Source organism: Capricornis sumatraensis, chromosome 13, assembly GCF_032405125.1.
Source record: "Capricornis sumatraensis isolate serow.1 chromosome 13, serow.2, whole genome shotgun sequence".
Lineage (NCBI taxonomy): Eukaryota > Metazoa > Chordata > Mammalia > Artiodactyla > Bovidae > Capricornis > Capricornis sumatraensis.
Window position 1 is genome coordinate 87,507,400 of NC_091081.1, and position 19,967 is coordinate 87,527,366.

Consider the following 19,967-nt stretch of genomic DNA (forward strand, 5'->3'; position numbering starts at 1 on the left):
GCTCGCCGTTTCTGTCTTCACCGCAGCGAGGGGAGACAGGCAGTTGCTGGGAAACAGAACTCAACTTGTCCCGAAGCAGGAAGTGTGGCAGCTGAGGCTGAGACGGGTCAGAAAGCAGGCCTGAGGTGTCAGTCTCAGCACTAAGGCAGGATGTTCATCTCTGACAGCGTGACACCAAAGACCCCACGCTCTTAGCTACTGTTACACTGATTCTAGAAGACAGGCAAGGCGCCCAGCTGAGCCTGTGAGGGCCTGAGGGACGGCAGAGGGAGGGGCGGGGAGGAGGGCAGCGTGGACTTCATGAACATCTAGGAAACCACGGCAAGGCTTGGGGACTACAGCTCCGCTTCCACTCTGGGACGCTGAGGTCCTTGCAGATGGCATCTGTGAGCCTACTGGGAGCTCAGTCAATCTCTGCGCACCGCTTAACCAATGCCGCGCTTAACTACTGCACAGCTTATCCAATGCCGTGCCTAACCCCTGCACTGCTTAACCAATGAGGAATTGAAAGGGAAAAGAAATCAATACGTTTGTCCCCTTTCGCTTCATGTTTTAGAATACAAATATAGTTGTTAAGGTATGAAGTACATCACTGCTAAATAAATCAAAGTGTCTGCAAAACAGTAAGCAAGCTTCAGACAAGCTTTCTTATGTGGTACGTATAGCATTAACTATGTTACTCGTTTAGACATACACGCAAATTAAGCTGATTGTGATAATAAAGTCAAATATTACAGCTCAGACATGTACATTTAAAAACAATCTTGAGTCTGAGAGTAACTAGATTTTCACACACACACACACACACACACACACACACACACACACACACACAAAGAGACATTCAAGAGGAGGCATATACAATGTGTACAGCTGAGCTACCAGGGAAGCTGGTATAGAAACAATACCTTCAGTATAATCAACCCAAGGCCTGTGGTCTTCACTCAATAAAAACTTCTTTGGTATTACTATTATGAGACAAAACCAACATCATAGACCATTTCTACTCATCATTACCTGAATGGTTTACTGGTTGTTTTTTTTACTTTTTATATCTGTTCTTCCATTGGATGAGATTTAAGGTATGAGATTTGTGATTTTACCAAACTCATGTCCTCCAAACTTACTTTGACTTCTTCTACCCAAATGAGGTGCACAAACATTTTATATTTTTTTCCCATAAACTTGTTTTTAATATGCAGGGATCTAAGTATCTGTGGATTCATTTGAACAAGAGAATTATATCCTACTTATTCATGACCAATTCAGAGAGCAAATTGAGGAGCAAAGACACATTTCTGAGCATTTAGATAATTCAGTCAAGAAAAGGTATTCATGAAAGCAATTTACATAGTTGTTTCATATGTCGGGAATTCATGAGTTCATGAATTAATTCCTGTGGAACTCATAATTTGCAGCCTAATTGACTGCTTGGCATATTCACAATTTAATCTCGGGTTTCTGTGGTACATCATTAGTCTCTCCAATTTTCTGCTGCAGGCAAATACAGCCTGTGATGCTGCGGGTCCCTCTTAACACTTTCTCTAGTGGCCGTAAAAGGGATGGCCACTGATAATTACTGAATGGATGACAAGGACTGGCTATTAAATAAAGAAAACTGCTGCACTGCTGTTCAGGGAATCAGTTCCTGAACCATTTCAGTGGAGATCAGGGAATTTACACACATATCCAAGTCAGACGCTCTGACTTTATACCTGTATGAATGCTAAACAATAGTGTTTTTTAAGGCACTACTAGCAACATGAGCAGCTAAGATACTGTTACTACATTATCCCTGTATTTAATATCCCCTCAATTTTTCCTCATTTCTCGACATCATCTGCATTCCTATGAAACCCCAGGACGTACCTCGGCCCAGAATTCTGCATATATGTCGTTGGCCGTCAGCCTTGTCACTGGCCACAGCTTTGTCACAGAACAAAGATCACAGGCGGTCATCATCAAACCGATGACACGGTCTCTAGAACACAATGAGACAAGACTGGTCAGCACAGCGTTTGCACAGGTATGCGAACAGCTAGGAAGACTTCCGCAGTTTCAGGACCAAGTGCGGCTTCAGGCTGGCACCGCTGCATGCAGCAGGGAGGAAAGATAGCATTTCAGAGCAGATGCAACTGAAAGGAGAAGGAGGATACAATTAAGGGATGGTGTCGCTTTAATCGTGGGAACACCGGCCACAGCTCTCCCTAGCTCCATGAAGAGTGCACACTCTGCTCCTGCTTCTGGCTGCTTCCTGCTGAAATACGACGTCATGCTAGCCTGGCTCTGACGCCTTCTAAATCCCTGCTATACCTGCCTGCCACGCACCAGATTTTGAATCTCATGGAATTGTGAAACTTTAGGGTGGAAAGAAACCTGAGGGGTGGGGGGAAACCTATTCAACCCTTTCACTTTGTAGCAGGAGAATGTGAGATGCAATGAGCGCAACGATTTCTTCGAGAGGTAAATAGTCCAGGGCCGGCCAGAGGACTCAGATTTCCAGACCGCTCTCTCACCGCCTCACCTGCAGAGAAGGGCAGGGTCGCCAACCGCTGCACAAACTCTAACATCCCCACAGAAAGGAGTGTTTTTTCCTCAATTGCTTTGTACTCATCACCATGTGTTCTAGGTCTTTTTTTTTCCCCTAAATATGGTTTATTCAGTCTTTTCTCTAGAAGACAGATAAAAATTGCCTAAAAAGTATTCAAACATACACACCCCCTATATAATTTTAATGGATTTGGTCTAATGATATGGGGTCACCCTAAATGAAGTCTACACTTAAGTGTGGCACTACGTGCTAGCTATTAAGAGCTTTTAATATACTGACTTAAAATTTTACAAAGCAAATGGCATAATGGTAGAAGGCAAATTATCGAGAAAGACACAAAACCTCATAACAAGCGAGATGTCGCCATGGCCCCTCCCACCTAAACTCCAGAGTCTAAGGACTCTGCTGCTGCTCAAGAACACCGAGCTTCCTGGAGGGCTGCAGACAGACCCCATCTGTGGACAAGGGCTGCCCTGGGGCCTGAGCCTGTCAACCAGGGCTCGCAGCAGAGCAAGAGGCTTGGCTGGAGCTTCTGATTTAGGGGTGCTCCCTCAAGCAAAGATTCCTGGATCTCCAGGAGACCCTGCTTTGTCTATTATCCATGTCTTTGGTGCCAAGCACTTGTGAGGTCTTGTATTAATACTTTCCATCAGCCTATTTCTTTTAGCCCATTAGCCAGGTGGCTCAGTGGTAATGAATCCACCTGCCAATGCAGGAGATGAGACCTGGGTTCGATCCCTGGGTGGAGAAGATCTCTGGAGAAGGAAATGGCAGCCCACTCCAGTATTCTTGCCTGAGAAATCCCATGGACAGCAGAGCCTGTCAGGCTACAGTCCAAAGGGTTGCGAAGAGTAGGACATGACTGAGCAACTGAGCACAGTGTTAGTAATCTCTTCTACAACCTTACTTTTAATAAGGACAAGTGGATATCGTGTATCTAACAGGCAGTCTAGATGACTTTAAAAATGTCACTGAGACTTAAAACGTGTACTAGCCCTGTGACCCCAAAACAGATGTCATGTGAAGATATAAATCCCTTAAAATGATCAGAAAGCCCATGTTTTCTTGCTGAGGTAGTTTCCTAAGCACTTTGTGGTTTACAGGAATAATATTTATTTCTGGATTTGGGCTTCTAAAGCAATGACAGTATTTTCTGTTTGCTTAACAGGCCAGTTCATTTAAAAAGGAACAGAACATGAAAAATACTATTATTTTGTTAACAAATAATTATTTCATGAGACTTAAGTAATTCAGTCTCATTCAATCTACATTCACACAAAAGGATCAGCATTCATTTCTTTTGGATAAATATTGCAATAAGCAATCATCTCAAGAAAGATTTCTTATCTCATAAATCTAAGGAAAAACTGTTAACATAAATGGGCAGTAGAAAGCATGTGGACCGATTCTCCCCCTGAATATGACTCCACAGGCAGCATCCTTACCATTAGGGTTGAAAGGATAATAACCTACTTATCATTCAGACTTCACTGTCAAAATTACTTAGAAAAAAAAATTTACCAGTATTTTACTGTTAACCAAACAAATAAAAATAAGACAGATAAGATCTGTATTATATTCCTCTAAAAATTACTTTTTTTTTTTTTTTTTTACTATTTATGACAAATTAGTTGGACAGTCATGGTTTCCTGGAAATATCAACCTGAACTGGAATTGTGTCATTTCTGTCTATGAATGGGATATAGGCCTAACTGGTGACTCACTCACTTCAGTCACTCAGTCACGTCTGACTCTTTGTGACCCCATGGACTGCAGCATGGAGACCTAATTCATACTGCAGTCTGATAGCCAACTCTGAAAGGGATGGAGTTTATGCCAAGTGTGCTCTTCGCATGACCTTGCCTGTCCTCCTCACTAGGAACACTGCAGTGAGAGCCCGGTACATGCCGCCTCTACTACTGACGGTTCTCAGGAGGGTGACTTCGGGGAGGGCGGTGGCGATGGCGTGGTTCACTACATTCGTTTATTCCAAAAAGTTCTGAAGGCCTGTGTGTGTCAGACATGGTTCTAGAAATGAGTAAGATAAGCCCTGCTCAGAAGAACTGATGCTTTTGAACTGTGGTATTGGAGAAGGCTCTCGAGAGTCCCTTGGACTGCAAGGAGATCCAACCAGTCCATCCTAAAGGAGATCAGTCCTGGGTGTTCATTGGACAGACTGATGCTGAAGCTGAAACTCCAATATTTTGGCCACCTGATGTGAAGAGCTGACTCATTGGAAAAGACCCTGATGTTGGGAAAGACTGAAGGCAGGAAGAGAAGGGGATGACAGAGGATGAGATGGTTAGATGCCACCACCGACTCAAGGGACATGAATTTGGATAAACTCCGGGAGTTGGTGATGGACAGGGAGGCCTGGCGTGCTGCGGTTCTTGGGGTCACAAAGAGTTGGACATGACTGAGTGACTGAACTGAACTGAACTTGTAGGACTAATGTGCTAGTGTGGAAAAGCAGAAGGTAAGGAGAAAATTTTCATTCAATGAGTCTATAGAAAAATACTTTAAAGGAGGCAGACACATGAAGATGAGCGAAAGTCCAGTGGCGATGACAGTGTCCAACTCGGGAATAAGCGCCGAGTGTTTGCAGAACAGCAGGAAAGCCAGTCTGGCAGAAACGCAGCAGGGAGGTGGGGTGTGGGCTGCTTGTTGCTGAGTCTGGAGACAGACAGGAACAGTCTGATGGCAAGCACCTGGAGGCTGCGGGTGCAAGAGCGACCCGCCACGTTTTTAGAGAGGCCCCTCAGGTGTGCTCGGGGGAGGATGGGCTGGAGACCTGTGTTGGGGAGGCTGCTGAGAAGGCCTGCAGGAGAACGCCGGCGTCCAGAGGCGCGAGCACAGCGGCATGAATCGAGGTGAAGGCAGGGGCCCCTGGACTGCAGAGATCCAGCCAGTGCATCTGAGAGGAGATCGGCCCCGAATATCCACAGGAAGGGCTGATGCTGAAGCTCAGGCTCCAATCCTGTGGCCGCCTGATGCAAAGAGCCGACTCACTGGAAAAGACCCTGATGCTGGGGAAGACTGAAGGCGGGAGGAGAAGGGGACGACAGGGGATGAGATGGTTGGATGGCATCACTGACTCAACAAACAAGAGTTTGAGCAAGCTCAGGGAGAAGGTGAAGGACGAGGAAGCCTGGCGTGCTACAGCCCACGGGGTTGGACACGACTTGGTGACTGACTACAAGTGGAGACAAAGCAAGCAGGAGGAATGTTAGAGGCAGTGCGTGAGTATTCACTCGTGTCCCACTCTCTGTATCCATGGAATTTCCCAGGCAAGAATGCTGGAGTGGGTTGCCATTTCCTCCTCCAATTTTAAGGAACCTCTACACTGTTGTCTATCACGATTGTAGTGGTTTACATTTCCACCAACAGTACAGCAGAAACTGACGCATTTTAAATCAACTACCTGCCAATACAAATTTAAAAAAAAAAATCTGGTTTTAAAAGCCAAGGAACTGAGAGTCCTAAAGGAAGCAGAGATTGAAAGTCTCAACTACTGCTGATGACAAGACACACTTTAAACATAAGGATGCAGACAGCGTGGCAGTAAAAGGGCTGGAAAAAAAATATTGCCAATAAGTGGTCACAATCACAGGAAACTAACCCATCTGACCACACGGGCCACAGCCTTGTCTCACTCAGCGAAGCTACGAGCCATGCCCTGTAGGACCACCCGAGATGGACAGGTCACGGCGGAGAGTTCTGACAAAAAGGGGATCGCTGGAGAAGGGACTGGCAAAGCGCGTCAGTATTCCTGCCTTGAGAACCCCACGAAACCACGGGGTCGCAAAGAGTCGGACACGACTTAGAGACAGAACTGAACTGAAGCAAGCACGGGAAGGCTGGTGTGGCTATGAGACACAGAAAACTTTAAGGCGAGAGGTACCACCAGGATAGAAAGAGACTCTCATAGTGACACGAGGCTCAGTCGTGGAGAAGACAAGAGAAATACACAGATGCCTAGGCACCAAATGAAGTTTCTAAACACATGAAGCAAAACTGAGAAATATATAAAATTCATAACTGTTTAAATACTGGAAACTGTGTTTCCATTAAAAATGGGAAAAATACATTCACAAGTGATAAAATCTATGATACGACCAGTATAATTTTACTAACAAAAAGTGACAGGATCTGTGTAAACAAACCACACAAAATATTATTCAAGAGTAAAAAGTCACAGCAATGCTCTTGGATACGAAGCCAGTGCACTCTCACTTACAAGTGAAGAGATAAATGCAATGTGGCTGCAATTAATATCCCAAGGGGGGTATTTTACCTGAAAACAAACCTGATAGAATGTTCTTTTTGTTTATAAGTATTCACTGTGAAGAGGATAAAGGGTCATTACGTGTGTGATTTATACTAAAGTGGCACAGTGAAAAACAGGCAAAAAATATTTTAAAATGTTAATTAATTCTTGAATGTAGGCATTAGTATATATTTCAGCATAATTTCCACATTTCTTAAGTTTGAAGTTTTTCTTATAAAAATATAAAAATACATTTATTAAGCACCAATTTCCATGAAATTTTTGGAAAGCAAATGAAAGATGAAAATTATCTTGCCGGGTATGTATGATAAATTTTAACATAGTTACAATAGTCAAAATAGTATGACCACAGTTGAGTTAGATAATTAACATTTAAATGGTTTAAGGAGTCAAAAGAAGTATTTCAGTCTATATGAAAACTTCAACTCAATGGAAAAGAACAGATTGTTAATTGAAAGGTATTGATTCAACCCATCAGGAAGAAATCAAGTTTTGTTCATAAAAATGTAATTCCAGAAGCATTAAGATCTAATTACAAAAATATGCAAAGAAAAATTTAAGTATAATTTACACTCCTTTGAGGATAGGGGAGCATCTTCCCTGGTGGCTCAGATGGTAAAGCGTCTGCCTGCAATGCGGGAGACCTGGGTTTGATCCCTGGGTTGGGAAGATCTCCTGGAGAAGGAAATGGCAACCCATTCCACTACTCTTGCCTGGAGAATCCCACGGACGGAGGAGCCTGGTAGGCTACAGTCCATGGGGTCGCAAAGAGTCGGACACGACTGAGCGACTTCATTTTTCACTTTGAGGATAGGGGAGGCCTTCGTAAGCAAGACAGGGAACCAGATTTGAAAAAAACAAATGACAGATTTGGACTCAAGAAACTTAATTTCTTTGCAGTTAAAATATGAATAAAACTTTTGAAAGACACTTAAAAGAAAATGTAACGTGACAGAGAAAATCTTAATATCCTTAACAAAAATTAGAATGTGAACTGATTTGTGAAAAAATGTACAGAATCCAACAAAGAAAATACACAAATTGTGAACAAACAGAAGTAGCAACAACAGTCAGCAAACATGAAAAGGTCCTGAACGCAGGCACCTACCAGAGAATGGCGCGTTTAAAGACAAACGGGTCCACCCTATGTTAGAAGTGTAAATCTCTACATTCTTTTAGGGACTTTAACGCGTGTCTGGTTTCCTAACACCATGTGTGATATGACATAGATATTTATAAAGGACAGTAGATAAGAGAGTTGGTTACAGAATAATAGTGCAGAATTCTAGAAACATTTGATTAATAGAAAGAAGGCTTAATGAGTCAACCCCAGATACTGAGGAAGCTCTATGATCATGTTTTTGTTTAAAAATATAGGCTCATGCACAAACACACAGCTGTGAATATACACAGGGGAAGGCATGGGATGGTACCACGCCAAGCATGCTATTAGCTGTGGACCACAGACAGAAGCAGGGCACCCTCGGGCTTCTCATCCATGCTGTGCACATAGGGCAGTAACGGTATCAATTCTACGGGGCCATTCTATATGAGGGGCTTGAGCAGCAGTGTTCTGGTGTCTGCAGGGGTCAGGGAACGAATGCCTCCCCACCGACACACTGACGGACGGCTCTATTATTGCTTTTCTTGTATATGGCTGCACTCTTTAAACTGTTAAAAACAAATATTCACTATCTTTAAAATTACTAATCACCCCAAAATTATTCAATCATCATAACTATACAGTATACACCACTAACACGTATACATGCATGACACACCAAGCATAATATTATTTGCAATTAGAGTTTTAAAATTTTCTATTTTATAATAATGCTATTATCATCATCATCATTTTGCTAAAAGTATATGCAAGACACGTGATCCTACTTAAATGGCTCTTCTTTGTAACCTAAAGACAGTGGAGACAGATTTTTCAGCAGCCCGAAGGATGCCGTGATGGCGGGCATACTTCTCCAATCTTATAATTGCCATAAGAGAGAACTGTGAATAAACACCTGTTCCTACGGGTTTTGGCGCAAGAACTACACGTGGAATCTGCCAGAGGCAGAGATACATGAAGACTGCAAATTGCTCTGCACCCCTCGGGCTGCAGGCGGAGGAGCAGGTGTCTGCGTGACACAGACGCTCCCACCATCCTGGGAGGCTCCCGGCAATGTGTCCAGACGACTCTGTGAAGTTAAGATGCATTTCTTTTCCTCAGAGTGACTCCCTGTAAAACGTTTGATGATCATATTCTTGAGGAGATAAGGTTTATTATGCATCTATCTGTAGTTATTTGTAAACATAAAGTTTTGTGTTTGGGACCCCCGAGCAAATTGCTTCTAAAAACTGAAAGTAGATTCCTCTGGAAAGAAACGTTAGGACCAGCACCTTAATGGATCACAGAGCAGGGCACACAAAGCACCTGAATAAAGAGCGGATTCAAGTTCAGCAAAACTGAAACGAACAAATAAGCAAGTGTTCCCAGGTATAAAGATGTATCACCTAAGATGGACTTGGTCAGATACGGACCCTGCGACAGCAAAGTCCTAGAAAGAGAAGCTGATGGTAACCACCTACACACTGGCCAGGGCAAGAGGCGTTTCAGCCAATGGACTGAGATCTAATGGACAGATGGGTGGACAGGCTCACAAAGAAAACACCGGATGCATTCCTGAATCTAGCAGGCAAGTCACACCTTTTCAGAAAAAAAGGAATCAGGCCACCTCAGCCTGATGCCACTGGAACATTCAAGGACTCTCATTCTTTCTGTGACTCCATGTTCAGATAGACTCTGGATGGCCACTCAGCTTCCAAAGATTGTGACCACACTGAGTGCCAATATTCTGACGTGTGCAGCTAGAATACACGTTTGTAGATCAATAGCATGGAATGCAGGTCTTACACATCAGTCACACTGGCTTGGCGAATAAGATCTGGATTCTGATGAATCCATTTCTGTTTGCTTCTGAGTCTGAGAGGTCAATGACCAAATGCGGGACCGTGATAAATCTGAGGAGAGGTGTCTTGCAAAATGACTTCCCTTTGACAGTATCCATTCCTAAGCGACCAGTGTAAATTCCAATTCGTAGTTTAGTTACCTTGGCAATACACTGTCAGCAATCTTGTCAAGTAATGAAATATCCAAAGTAAATATAAAATGCATATAAAACAAACAAAAAAACCCACATAAATTCTCTTTACATTTCATTTTTCAAATATAAATTTGAAATTACGCTTTTGTTTTTAAATATACATTTATTCCAAATAACACTGCCTGAGCTACTGAACTTTCAGAAGCGCTTTTTACCTATGTGACTGGTTATTAAGGTTCAGCGAGCCGGTCTGGTACATCTCTTCCAGCTGCTTCCGGTTCCCGAAGTACAGAGCGAGGTCCGTGGCGATGATGGCTTTGCGGATGATCTCAAGCACCTGCTCGTATTCGCTGGAGCTCAGGGTGGAGAAGATGTTGTGCCCTTCCAACTAGGGGGAGACACAAGCAGACACACATGAGCACAAATGCCCACACACGCGCTGACAGCGAGCGCCGGCCCCCGCCTCGCAGCACAGGCGGTGCTGGGGAACAGCAGGTGGTTGCCGTTTAGGACACGGACAGGATCTGCCTGCGGTGCAGGAGACCCGGGCGTGATCCTCTGGAGAAGGAAATGGCAACTCACCCCAGTAAACTTGCCTGCGAGAATTCGACGGACAGAGGAGCCTGACGGGCTACAGTCCATGGGCACACAGAGTCAGATACGACTGAGCGGCTAACGCTTTCAGGACACATTTGGGGGGAATAAAAGGATAGTGTGAAATGGCTAATGAAATCAGTGTTTTGGTTTCTCCTTATGATACAACAATGAAGCTACCACTTAAATGAACTATTTAAACCACATAACATTTCCCACCACAGAATTCCAGCAATTTAAATACATACCTAGTTTGGGGATATTTCCAGTAAGTAATCAAAGGATTGGAATATGTAAAATATTTAAGTGAAAGAATTTTCCTTTCATATTAATTAAAAATTTTGGTAATTTTCATATTATAGTAGAAATTAATGGCCTTAAAAAATCATCTACACCCTTGTCCATTTCTGCAAACCTACTGAATATTAACCTGATCACTCTGTGCCATAGAAGAAAAGGTACTGGAAAATTCATAGGCATATTAAAAACTCTCCCTACAGGCAGGAGTGCTTCTATGTAAAACACATCCCTGAAGCACAAAAACTGGAAGGCCATCCGCTTTTTGTCCTCACGGTACGCAGACACGGCAGATCATCTCCCTGAACAAGGCCAAACACCTGTCATTCGGATTCTATTTCCTCAGAATTATTCTTCTACATGTGAATCTATTAAACCTTTTTCCAATAATTTCCCTCAGAATTTTAAGTTTTGATTTGTAATTGAGATTAAAATGTGGCTTTCTGTTCAAACAAAAAAAGTTGAGATTCAACTTGTGGGTTCATCAATTATTTTTTAATGATTTATTAGTCAACATAATTATACTGAGCTACTACTGAGTTGGTAAAGAATCTGCCTGCAATTCGGGAGACCTGGGTTTGGTCTCTTGGTTGGGAAGATCCCCTGGAGAAGGGAACAGCTACCCCATCCAGTATTCTAGCCTGGAGAATTCCACTAGAATTCTCTGTACAGTCTATTCCACTATATAGTCCATGGGGTCTCAAAGAGTTGGACACGACTGAGCAACTAACGCTTTCATAATTGTACTATAAATTGACTTTTGTTTCCAGTTGTCTTAAACTATATTTACTGACTGATAAAATATATCACAAACTTGAAATTATTAAAGTACATTTCTTTACAAAATCAGATACCTCAGTAAGACATCGTCTACTTCCTATTACTCGGAAATAAGGCTGTGTATTCTCCATTTATTTTCAATTATCAGAATCTTTCTGAATTATTTACCGTTAAGGTATTATATTTATATTTAAATTATCCTATGATAAACGCAACAGTGGAGTTACTTATAATTGGTTCTTGTTCTGACGATATCTATAGAATAGTCTAAGATTATAAATCCCTTTCAAACTCATGATTTCACTTTCAAATGATGAAATTTCAATAAATTGTTGATATATAGCTAAAATGAAGTGTTTGCTGAAACACTAATGCCATTTTTACTTGACTAAAGAAAGCCAGCCCAGACCTCACTCTCCAGCAGTCCTGCCCCCTGCTCCCCGCATTATGAATCAGTACTGTGGGAACAGGAGGCAGAGGCTGACACATTCTGCGACTTTGGACGGAAAAAAGTCAATGATGCAACTAATGGCATCCAGCATTCAAAACAATGATGCTTTGAAAAATATACAATATCTATTTTGATGTTTAATTGCCAACTGCATCTAACCATATACTAGGAAACATAAGAGCACTGTAATTAAGAACACAGATTTTGGAGTCAAACAGCTCTGGTTGCTAATATCCTTCTGCTCCTCACAAGCCGTGTGACAATGAACGAGCACCCTAACCTCTTTGATGTACATTACTCTTATTTGGAAAACGGGCATGAATAATAACACCTGTCTCTCCAGATTCCACAAAAAGCAAATGTATTGGTAAGTGCAAAATTCTTGTTTATTGGAAGTACCTAAAAATGATGAGGGCTTCCCTGGTGGCTCAGACGGTAAAGAATCTGCCTGCAATGTGGGAGGGACCGGGGTTCAGTTCCTGGGTTGGGAAGATCTCCTGGAGGAGGGCATGGCGACCCACTCCAGTATTCTTGCCTGGAGAATCCCATGGACAGAGGAGCCTGGTGGGCTACAGTCCAGGGCGTCACAAAGAGTTGGACACGACTGAGCGACTAAGCACAGCACAAAAATGATGAAACAGTGACTATGACGGTGGTGATGATGATAAAACCTAGCAGCATAACTTCTGCAGGCAGACTTCAGGGAGAGAGAAGGAGAAACAAGCAAACATACGTATATGTCCAGAAGTGAATGGGTGGCCAGAGGCCTCCTATCTGTTTAGGGTTCATCTTTAGAAAAGGATGGATTCCAGCTAACCTCTGTATTAACTAACACATTGCAGCTTGTAAGTCGGGACAGTGTTGGCTGTAAGTACAACAATTTCGCTACAGTTGCAACAGACAACAGTAAATTCCACGTCCTGCAGATGGGCCGTGTCACAGAAAGGCTACCGCTAGAAAAACTCATGGAAACGTCACAGGATCCCAAAATGCTGGGATAAAGATGATATTTTAAAAACCTAAACATATTTCCAAAGCACTAGGCAATTTAAGATTAATGGAATAGTGAGACAGTTTTCTGAGTAATGAGAATAATCATCCCTAGTTGGTCTGGTTTCTAAAATGCCGGCTTTTCGGTACCCACCACGAGGTATTCACAGAAGGCGGAAGACAAAAAGGGCAGCTTCAGTATTCAAAACAATCATTAACATCTTCTTATGAAATACATTTTCAATATTAAAATGAACATTATTATGAACATTATATAAAGGAATAGTGAATGAACATTAAAATGGATTCAGTAGTCTAACACTAAAAGCACATGGGTACGTTTTAGATAAGAAAACAGAGCTTATTCAGTCACTGCACACAGACTAGTCTCCCTACCTGCAGTCATTCCACTTGACTCCACGACTGAGCCACCTACACGCCCTGTCCTGAGGACACCTATCTACTCGCTTCCCCCTAAATAAAAGCTGGCAGCTTCCAGTCTCCAAACTGTGCCCACACTGCTCCGCCCTCTCCGACTCTGAGTCCACAGGCGTCACGTTGCCCACAGCACCCATGTCGGCAGGCGTGGCAGAGGCCTGCAGCGGCGGAGATGGACAGGGTTTACCATGCAGAGGAGAGGAGCGCTAAACTCACAGACAGAAGATCCCGGGGCCGTGTGAGATGTCTGCGGGTGTCTGAAGGGCTCAGGGCCGAGTGAAGGGGCACACACCTGCGCCCCAGCTGTGTGGAGATGGCGTGCAATAATTTCGCTGGAGGAGATAATGCCTGAGCTGAGCCTTGAAGGCAAGGAGACGTTGCCACAGAAAGAAAGTGGGAACTGGACAGGGCAGAGAGTCAGGAAGAGTCTGGGGCCACAGAGGGCCGTTCATCAAGGACTGTGTATCAGTTAAGAAAGGAACTTCATTCTTGATGTCCTGGCACCCACTGGTCACTTTTAAAACAGGAGAATAACATGTTCAGACACATACATGGAAGGCAGACCTGAGACCCACAAGCCTGGGGAAACGGCGGTCACCAGGGGAAAAAGGCAGTCAGACAGACAGCTTCCAATGAAGGCAGAATCTGGGACATCCCCGGGGAAGGTCGCTGCCGGCCACGCAGGAGGCTGCGGTGCCCAGAGGGGCCCGTGCGGTGTCCACCGCAGACGCCAGCAGGCACTTCTGTCCAGCCGGCCGCGGCCTGCGCAGGGCAGACCCGGGCCGCAGAGACAGTGCGGCTCAGCCCCGCTGAGAACGGGAGCCTGTCTTCTCTCTTGGTGCGCTGAGACTTCCTCCTTCACTCCTGACTTGATCTCCTCCCACCGCCCAGCGGGGAGGGAACTTCCCTGCATCCTCCTCAAGGATGAACCTGCAGGCCAGGGTGATGGACAAACACCTGCCCGGCCCCCTGTACCAGGACAGAACCCGCCCGGTCCCCTGTACCAGGACAGAACCCGCCCAGCCCCCTGTACCAGGACAGACACCCGCCCGGCCCCCTGTACCAGGACAGAACCCGCAAGGGTGAACGACAGACACCCCGTACTGCGACGGATACCCGACCTGTACCGGGAACAATACTGTGTGTGGGTGTTGGGCTGAGGTCAGCTGTCCAGGCCACTGGCTCAGTCTCTCTGTGCACCCATGCTGCTGCGGTCACATGGGGTCCTCTTCCCCATGCCCCCCACCCCCACACCCGGTTGCCCAGATTGTCCACTAAGGAAGTGCGGCAATCCACTCACTCAAAGTCAGCCTCGGGGTGAACAAGACTGATACACAGACACACAGACACGCACACACCTGGCTTGGAGAAGGCCTGTGGGCAGCTCCCCCTATCCATCAGAGTGAACTCTTTCTCTCCGGCCACGTGGCCGGAGGGCGCGCCGTCGCAGGACCGCTGCGGTCTGCGCGGTGATGGGGAAGAAGCGTGCACGGTGCTCCGGGCGGCCGCGGGGAGAGCCGCTCCTTACAGGGGTCGCTGGCGGACAGAGCTCCCAGAGCGGTCCGTGTCTCCTATCGACGCACCGTCTGATAGTTCAGTGACCGGACGGTGGCATTTTTACCATTACCCGAGGATGTCACCTTAACTGTTTAGCCTGGAAAGCGTCCTGACCACGCTCACACTCGGCGGGACTCGGTGACTGGAGGCGGGGAGGGGAGGGCGACCCTGACAAGGCCACTGCACCGCGGCGGGCGAGCAAGGCGCCATCGCGGGAGCTGCAAGAGCAGCACACGGCCGGCCGCGCGGACGCCGAGTCCAGCGTCTGGAGGCAGAACCTCGGCGCGTCCTGGGGGGACACGCGGGGGCAAGAGGCAAGCTTGGGAGGGCAGTGGGGCCGCAGGAGGTGGGCAGAGGGCGGGGGTCCTGCCTCCCCAGCGTGCTGCTGGGACGTGGCTGGTGCCCTTCTCACGGTACCGCGGGCCTAAATCCTGTGCTAGGAGGCACGTCTGCTGTTGGCAGGAATTCTCAGAGGCAGTTGGATGGATCTGAGAAAGAAAACTCAGGAGCATGTAAAATCCGCAGGGTAGACATCTCCAGAACAGGAAGGAAAACCCTCCGAAATACTCCTGCCCATGGGCGTGGGGCCGTGAGTCTATTCCCCGCCCGTCTCCCCAGGCACAGCTGCTCAGGAGGTGCCGATCAGTCCAGGATGCCCTGAGCCTGTGGCCATGCCTGGTGCCTCCAGCCAGAGACCCTGTCCTCTGCTGAGGGCTGCACCTCCTCTAAAGACACAAGAACCAACGCACAAACGCACTCACCAGGGACAGAAATCCCTTCTCTAATACCTGGAATCTGATGTCCCCCAACAACTCTGGATGTGCACAGTTTGACTGAACTTAATTCACTGCCTTGAGTTTCAGTGACCATGTTCTGGCCATTCTGGGAACACTGTATTCTGTAATATGCAGTCCCCACAGCACCGGGGATTTGCTGAAAATGAGACAAGCGGTTGACACCGCCTTCACCGTCAGCCGTGAAAAACAGAGGCAGTCTTCCTTGCCCGGGTCAGACCCTCCCCACGCCGCCCGCTGGTATCACTGCTATTATCTCCCAGGCCAGGTTTCGCTCCATCCGGCAGCAATGGCCTTCGCAACCCTGGCCTTTTTAAAAGCTAATCCTATTATGTCTAGAAAAAGTTTTCCCAAGAAACTTTATGAAGGCTATCAAAATTCACTGGCAGATTAAACAGCAGAGATGTCATCAGAGCCGAATGCATGAACTCACTTAGGACACAGGAAGCACACGGGGTTGAGGGAGGCCTAAATATCTCCAAGCAAAAGCATGCTGACGTCATCTCTGGCATTTGCCTTTCTTCCTGTACAAGTAAATAGTCTCACAGGATGAGTAAGGGCAAAGTAGGTATAAACTGTCATAAAGTTTTATAATATCTGCCTACAGAAAGCTCATTTTAGTATGTGTGTGTTTTAATATATATATGTGCATATGTATAACACATTTATTATACACACACATATATAGGTACACACATATCTATATTATATGCACATATGCAAACACACACACACCCACACATATCCATACACATCTTCCATCTTGCTTAAATTTCCAGCTATATATGTGTCTTCTACCCATCCATCCAAACCATCCATCCATCCATACGTACATCACTTAACACAATGAAGGGCAGTGGCCATCAGGACTGGTGACTCCCTGTTGCTTTCGGGGACAGAATCAGTGACAGGTGGGACGTTAGGGACCCTGCCGGACGTGGCTCTGGCTGGGCAGACCTCTCCCCCTCCCCGGCAGGGAGTCAGAGGACCTGCACTCCAGCGAGCTCACGTTCACCCTCGCAGCCCAGAGGAAAAGGGGCGTGAACAGGCACAGTCTGCTGGGCTCGGGAAGATCTGGTGTGCGGTACCACCAGGCACAGGGACAGCGGGGACAGTGAGGAGCCCCCTGGAGAAGCTGGCGGGAGGAACCAGCCCTGGGTGGGCGGGGGCCTGGGCTACTCCAGGAAGGAAGGCTGCCCTGAGTGGTAAACACCCTCTGCTTCACAGGTGACCACAGCGGTCACTGGTGAGGTCCTGCCGGGGGTTGCCTCACATTCTTGCAAATTCAGAATCCTTCCAGTAACCAGACCCGTAATCAGGGGACCTAATGAAATGTCTCTTCCTCCTTCGAGGTGCTAACACTGAGAGGAAGAAACGGGGTCCACTCTTCTGAGCAAAACACACAGCATATTTTAAAAACTGTGACGGAAATCAAACCACTATTTAAGATGAGTTTGAGGAAAAGCTTTAAGTGAAGAAGCCAATGCATCTCACTGTGATGTGAGAACTATCAGCGTCCAGAGCAGTCACTAAGGACATCTTAAAAGCAACAGAATTACAAACACACAAAAGGAAAAAAAAAAAAGAACTTCAATGCACTTAAAATCTTACCTGCCTAACTTCAGAGATTTGTTGGTCAACACATTCTGGTTCTAGAATACGACAATCTACATAGATTAAATGAACTATGTGAAATAGTTCATTTGCCTCAGGGTATAAGGTACTTAAAAATAGAATGTGGTTACAAAATATATATATGTAAATCTTCAAAAGAGAGCCTTTATTAAAAAAAGAAACAAACACGATTATCTGAAGATGACTCTGAGGAACGGTTCTACAGTAAAATGTGGCTGCTGTTTTTAAAGAGGGCCACAGCTACCTAAGCCAGGAGTCTCTCTCAGAAGATGACGGGGCCCTGGCGGCTCACCTGCAGGATGGACACGGTCTGGGAGAAGTGGTGCTGCTCCATGGTGGACGTGGAGTACAGCGCGGCCAGGGGGTGGTCGAACTTCTGCAGGTAGCTGTTGCTGAAGCCCCGGTGGTCCAGGTCATGGCACAGACACGCAATGAGCAGTCCTTTGCGCTTAAGAAACAACACAGCACACAGATGCTCAAAACAAAGAAACGGGACTCTCACGCTGACTTCTGTCACTGATGCAGCCCACTTCCTCAGGAAGAGCGGAAATGCCAGGTAATCCAGCCTCCTTTTTAACCACTTTGCTTTCTGCGGCTGATTCTGACAGCCAGATTACTATTGAGGTTTTCTGCTGAGCTCTGGGAAAAAGTGTTTAAGTGGGGGCAAATTGAAGCAAGGGTTCCAAAGAAGGACAGATAAAGCGAATCTGCAAAAGGAGAGGGCAGTTTCCATTCTTCATTCAAAAATCTATTCGATGCTGAATTCTAGCGATGGTATGGTTATCGTGAATGAGGACTGTAACAAGGAAATCATAAAGCTCGGGGCAGGCAGCCCCCTTTCTCTGCAGGGTCATGAATCCTGGAGCAGAAGGAGGGAAAGGGGTTGAGTTGGGCTTTCACAGCGGCTGCTGGGGCTGATGGAGAGGGGACAGCGTGGCCACCGGGAAGGTCTGCCTGGGAGCAGCACGGCTGGGGTGAAGGCGCTCCAGTCCCCGAGCTCGGGGCTGGGTGGCCAAGGAAGGGCTGGACAGCAGGGCATGAACGGTCAGGCATCCCTGCATCCTCTCTGAGTGCATCAGCAGCTCCAAGTCTGTAGAGGCTGCAGATCAGTGGAACATCACAGTGTCCCTGTCCTTTGTGCGGGAAAAGGTCAGATCAGTGTTTATGTTTTAATTGCATTTAATGTTCTGGGCTCTCAGGGAGATACGATAAGTGTCCATTATCTAGGGCATGAGGGCAAAGACAGAAATTCACCTCATCTACATCCTTTCAGAGGCGTAGGAAATGGCAACCCACTCCAGTATTCTTGCCTGGGAAAATCCCATGGACAGAGGAGCCTGGTGGGCTACAGTCCGTGGGGTCACAAAGAGTCAGAAACGACTGAGTGACTAAGCACACATCCTTTCAGTAGAGTCTGGCTTTACCAGGGAAGAGAGACTACAAAAACCAGTGCTTCGTTGAGGGACATTTTGGTGACACTGGAATTTCCGTTTCTATATTTCTTACACAAAGCAATAGGAAAAAATGCTTGGATATTACCATTTAAAACTGCGCTGCTCATGAATTTACTGAACGAAAGTTTGTCCTGGGATAACATGGCACCTAATTATATCGTGAATGGGCTGCACACACAGAGTGTTCGAATCCACTCCGGCTCTCTGGAGACACACCTCGAGGTCGGTGAAGAGCCCGTGGTTGTTCTGCAGGATGGCGTACATGCAGTGTGCCACAGTGACCGCGTGCTTCCAGTTGTGATAAGGGACCCGGCGGTAGTTCTTCTTCACAGACATGATGAAGCGACACAGCTTTTCCAGCTCGAAGCTGTGTGGAAGAGACGTCGTCAGGACAGAAACGTAAAGGGACAGCGTGCTCCAGGAGGCAGCTCTGGTCTAGACACACGGGTCTGTGCCCACGCACACCTGCTCCGGGGGGATTTCCCGGGGTGCTGAGTGAGCCTCGTTCACCAGCTCCCTGACGTTCCTCCAGCCAGCAAAGAAGGAGGACTCTTTCCTGGCTTCCTCTCGGACACTGTAACGGGCCCACCAGCAAGCAGACCCCAGAATCTGCTTGCCTTCCCTACCATCAACTCCCATCACCGCTTCCTGAACAGTCAAGCATCTCCTGCAGCCCACAGGGTCAACAGACAGCAACATACCATCACCCTGCTCAAGGGGGTTTTGAGATAGTTTTTTTCCAAAAAAGCACATTCACATTCACAAATTGCAAACATATACACCATAAGAATTCTCTAGATGAGTGGTTATCCTTTGAAAAGGAATCCAAATTACTATGGTACACTCAAATTATTAACTGGCATGGCAAATGATGTGGTAATGATCATGTACCCAACACAGTACATGAAAGGCTATGACGCATGCTCTTATTCTACAGTGTGGTGGTAATTTTGTATTTATCATGTACTTAGACTTCTTTAGAGCCCCACCAACTCTCTCAATGGATATGAGGCAGCTTAAGACAAAAGCGTATCAATATG

At 46.1% G+C, this 19,967-nt stretch overlaps 1 protein-coding gene across 1 annotated transcript in view; it reads right to left on the minus strand.

Moving 5' to 3' along the window:
- Positions 1-19,967, minus strand: part of PDE10A (phosphodiesterase 10A) — a 266,943-nt gene that overhangs the window by 5,623 nt on the left and 241,353 nt on the right. The window contains exons 16-19 of the mRNA XM_068985211.1: positions 19,144-19,294; positions 17,766-17,921; positions 10,153-10,325; positions 1,870-1,981 (exon numbers count right to left, since the gene is read on the minus strand). Of these exons, the coding sequence (XP_068841312.1) occupies positions 1,870-1,981; positions 10,153-10,325; positions 17,766-17,921; positions 19,144-19,294 (592 nt within the window). The remainder of the gene's footprint in view (positions 1-1,869; positions 1,982-10,152; positions 10,326-17,765; positions 17,922-19,143; positions 19,295-19,967) is intronic.